At 37.4% G+C, this 4,225-nt stretch overlaps 1 protein-coding gene across 1 annotated transcript in view; it reads left to right on the top strand.

The window, feature by feature from the left end:
• The window catches only part of LOC106872824 (uncharacterized), a 54,433-nt gene that overhangs the window by 36,884 nt on the left and 13,324 nt on the right, over nt 1-4,225 (top strand). Inside the window, exons 16-17 of the mRNA XM_052969142.1 lie at nt 1,405-1,606; nt 2,704-2,750. Of these exons, the coding sequence (XP_052825102.1) occupies nt 1,405-1,606; nt 2,704-2,750 (249 nt within the window). The remainder of the gene's footprint in view (nt 1-1,404; nt 1,607-2,703; nt 2,751-4,225) is intronic.

The following is a 4,225-nucleotide window of genomic DNA, read 5'->3' as shown; positions in this document are numbered from 1 at the left end:
ATATATATACATCTACATACATACATACAGGGTATGGTGAATAAACTGTCATCTAAATTACGCAAAAACCAAAATAACGCTGACATCTCATTTTAACAATTATATTTACCAAAATTACATAAAAATATCTTGAAATACTAAAGAGTAAATCTATTCAATAAAATAGCCATTGGCTTCAACCACAGCCTCCAGATGACTTTGGAATCTCCTGCAACTCCTCTAGACAGTCTTCTTGTTTAAGTTGGTGAATGCTGCCATAACCTTTACCTTCTTTGGTATTACAAGTAGTTTTGTTGGTCTCTCACTCAACTGCACCCCACACATAATAATCAAGGGGTTTGCAGTCTGGAGAGTTAGGTGGCCAGATGTTAGAGGTGATGTGGTCACAGAAATTGTCTGACAGCCATGACTGGGCTCTCTTGCTGGTGTAGCATGGTGCAGAGTCCTGTTGCCAGACATGGGGTCTTCCAGCAGCCACCCTCTTGATCCAGGGCAGCACTACCTCCTCCAGGCACTTGATGTAGGCCTCTGTGTTGAGTCTGAGGCCATGTGGGAAAATGAATGGAGGCATAACATCGCTATTACTAGTGATCACTCCAAACACCATGATGTTGACTTGATTTTTATCACTCTTGGTACATGTCTTGAGGACACAGCAAGCCAACAATTGTTCTATGTGTTCACCATTTGATCCTAGCAGAAGTTTTTCTCGTCTGAGAAAAACAAAACATGTTAGGTTGGCAGGGATGCTTGAGTTTGTTCAAAATCTTCATAGCACAGTCTTTCCTCTTATCTTTAGTGACTTGGAATAAAAATTGACTCTTTCTCATCTTGTATGAGGAATACCAAATGTCTTCAAGCACTGTCTGCCTGATAAGAAACTCAGACACTCCCATGTCCCTGGTGATGGATCTGATTGACTTGGAGGAATCATTGTCAATCATGGCCTGAATCTCACCAACAAATTCAGGATTTCCTTTCTTATCAGAAGGATCAGAGTGAGTTTTCCAAGCTGCCATACCTTCATCATTACCGTTCCATACCTTCATCATCGCCAACTCTTTCCAAATCCTCTGTGTTGTCCTCATATTGACACTCAAACACTGAAATGTTCATATTGGAGCTTCTGGCACGAATGCCAAGCAGTACAGCATGTCATTTCCAAATTTCTGGCAGAGTGAATTGCATCATGGCACTCTTTTTCTCATAGATGGTGCCCAACTGACCCTACTATACTGTGTAGTTGACAAAATCAAAAATAATGCACATGTGCAAAATTAAAAATATAAAATGGTGACAATTTACCCATCGCACCCTGTATATATACGGAGAGAGAGAGAAAGAGAAAAAGAGCGTAATGAAATGGATTTAACATAACGTTTGTAATCTTTATCTCATCTACAGCTTTATTAATGTAGGATCCCGTCTTACTAGTTTTCTCTTGGAATATCCTGATGATGACACTTTGAGCATTGCAGATGCTAGCAAATTTCTTCCAATAAAAGACAAGACTTTGTTGATAAGTGGCTCAACTCTCCATGATGTAAAACAACATTTGATACAACGACTACCACCACACTTAATGTTTGGTGAGTATGGAACACAGGTAAGACAGCTAAGTGGATTTTATTTAGTTTCATTCATCCCCTATGAGTTGACAGAGACAGTTGAGTGCCAGGGTAAATATTTCAGTATTGGCCCCTTATATTCGCAGTTCAGATCCTTTTAAGGTAGATTCATCTCTCTATCACACAAGAGTTGATAAACTGTGTACCAGTCATACACTGGTACAGTTCAATTGTATGTCAGGTTTTATTTTATTTAATAATGCATTTTGTGAACAATAATGTCATTGGTGGCAGGTTTCCATTTGGTCTATCATTATTCATTATATTTGCAATGTTGTGTAACAAGGATCATCTTTATCTTTTACTTGTTTCAGTCATTAGACTGTGGCCATGCTGGGACTCCACCTTGAGAAAATTTTAGTCTATCTAATTGACACCAAGATTTATATAAAATATTTTTTGGTTTTTTCCAAGCCTGGTACTTTATCATATTGGTCGCATTTACCGAACTGCTAAGTTACATAGACATAAACACACTAACACTGGTCGTCAAGCAGTGGTGGGGAACAAACACTGGCACAAAGACACCCACATACATACACACATACCTTATACAGATTCTCTGTCATTGCCTTTATGTGATTCAACCTCCTGAGATGAGCCTTCACCACATCTCATGTCATCTTCAATCTTCTTCTTGAACAAGGCATCACATGATAAGAGATCAAACCAATTGAAATGTTGTATAGATGTAAATATTGCTATCAAATTTTGGCACAAGGCCAGCAATTTCAGGGAAGGGTTAATTTGATTAGATCAACCCCAGTGCTTATTTCATCGACCCCAAGTACTTATTTCATTGACCCCCCCCCCCAAAAAAAGGATGAATGGCAAAGTAGACCTCGAACATAAAGACAGACTAAATGACACTAAGTATTTTATTTGGCGTGCTAAGGATTCTGCCAGCTCACCTCCTTGTATACATGTAAATATTGGAAATTATTTCATCTATAAAGCTGATATAAAATTCCCCAAAATTATATTTGTGTTCTTGTTTAAGTTTTACAACATGAAAATTAATTTCTTCTGGGTAATAAACAACAACAAAAAAAGCAATTGTTTTCTTCTTTCATAGGCCACCCATAATTTTGTGCCCCACTGCAAGCGCCTTTCTGAATATGGGTAAGTTCTATATTCATATAATTTTTACCTTTGTTGTTCTGGCATCTCACAGGTTTGGGATGTCACAAATTTCTGTATAAATTAAACACAAATTAATAATTGTGATCAGCTTGTGGTCTATCAACAATGCATTGGTTGGTTCAAATGTCACATCTTTGCTGTCTCTTCTCTAGACACACACATCATAACAGTTTGCTACTATTTTAACCTTCTACTTAAAGTTTTTCGTTTTCCATTTAGTAATAATTAAACAAGAAATATCAAACGCAGCAGTTTTTCTTTTTCTCTATTCACCTAAGGTTACTTTCATTATTTTTCTTCATTTTTATTTAAATAACAAATTTCGTTATTAGCATTGTCATATCAGTGAAAACTGGGTCTTTTGACTCACTTGTGCCACAATCTTCACAATAGCACATACACACACAGATAAACATGAATGTAGATATATATCACCATTTTAAGTCTACTTTAACATACTGGCATGGGTTACACAGTCTTGCTAAGGCAGTTTTGAGTTGGGTAGATATACTGTGCATGACATGGTTTTTTGCCTTCCTGAAAATTGTTAATAACAAGAACAATATATATATATATATATATATATATATATAGGGTGTGATGGGTAAATTGTCACCATTTTATATTTTTAATTTCATGCGTACGCATCATTTGTTTTCGATTTTGTCGACTATACAGTATAGTAGGGTCAGTTGGGCACCATGATGCAATTCACTCTGCTAGAAATTTGAAAACAATGTAATGTACTGTTTGGCATTCATACCAGAACCCCCAATACAAACATTTCAGAGTGTTTGAGTGTCAGTCTCAGGATATGTACTGAGAGTGAAAAAAATCAAACATCCAGTCAACATCATGGTGTTTGGAGTGATCGCTAGTGATGGGACATTATGCTGCCATTCATCTTCCCACATGGCCTCAGACTCAACACGGAGGCCCACATCGGGTGCCTGGAGGAGGTAGTGCTGCCATGGGTCAAGAGAGTGGTTGCTGGAAGACCCTATGTCTGACAACAGGACTCTGCACCGTGCCACACAAGCAGGAGAACCCAGTTATGGCTATCAGACAATTTCTGCCACCACATCACTCCTAACATCTGGCCACCTAATTTCCCAGACTACAACCTCCTTGATTATTATGTGTGGGTGCAGTTGAATTAGACATCAACAAAACTCCTTGCAACACCAAAGATGAACTGAAAGCAAGGATTATGGTAGCATTCACCAACTTAAACAAGAAGACTGTCCAGAAGAGTTGTCTGGAGGGCCTGGTTGAGACCATTGGCAGTTTTATTGAATAAATTTACTCTTCAGCATTTCAAGATATTTTTATGTAATTTTGGTAAATATATCTGTTAAAATGAGATGTCAGTGTTTTTTTCATTTTTGCATAACTTAGACGACAGTTTATTCACTGCACCTTGTATATATATATATATATATATATATATATAT

This window comes from Octopus bimaculoides, chromosome 7, assembly GCF_001194135.2.
Source record: "Octopus bimaculoides isolate UCB-OBI-ISO-001 chromosome 7, ASM119413v2, whole genome shotgun sequence".
Lineage (NCBI taxonomy): Eukaryota > Metazoa > Mollusca > Cephalopoda > Octopoda > Octopodidae > Octopus > Octopus bimaculoides.
This window is presented reverse-complemented; position numbering and strand designations above follow the sequence as displayed.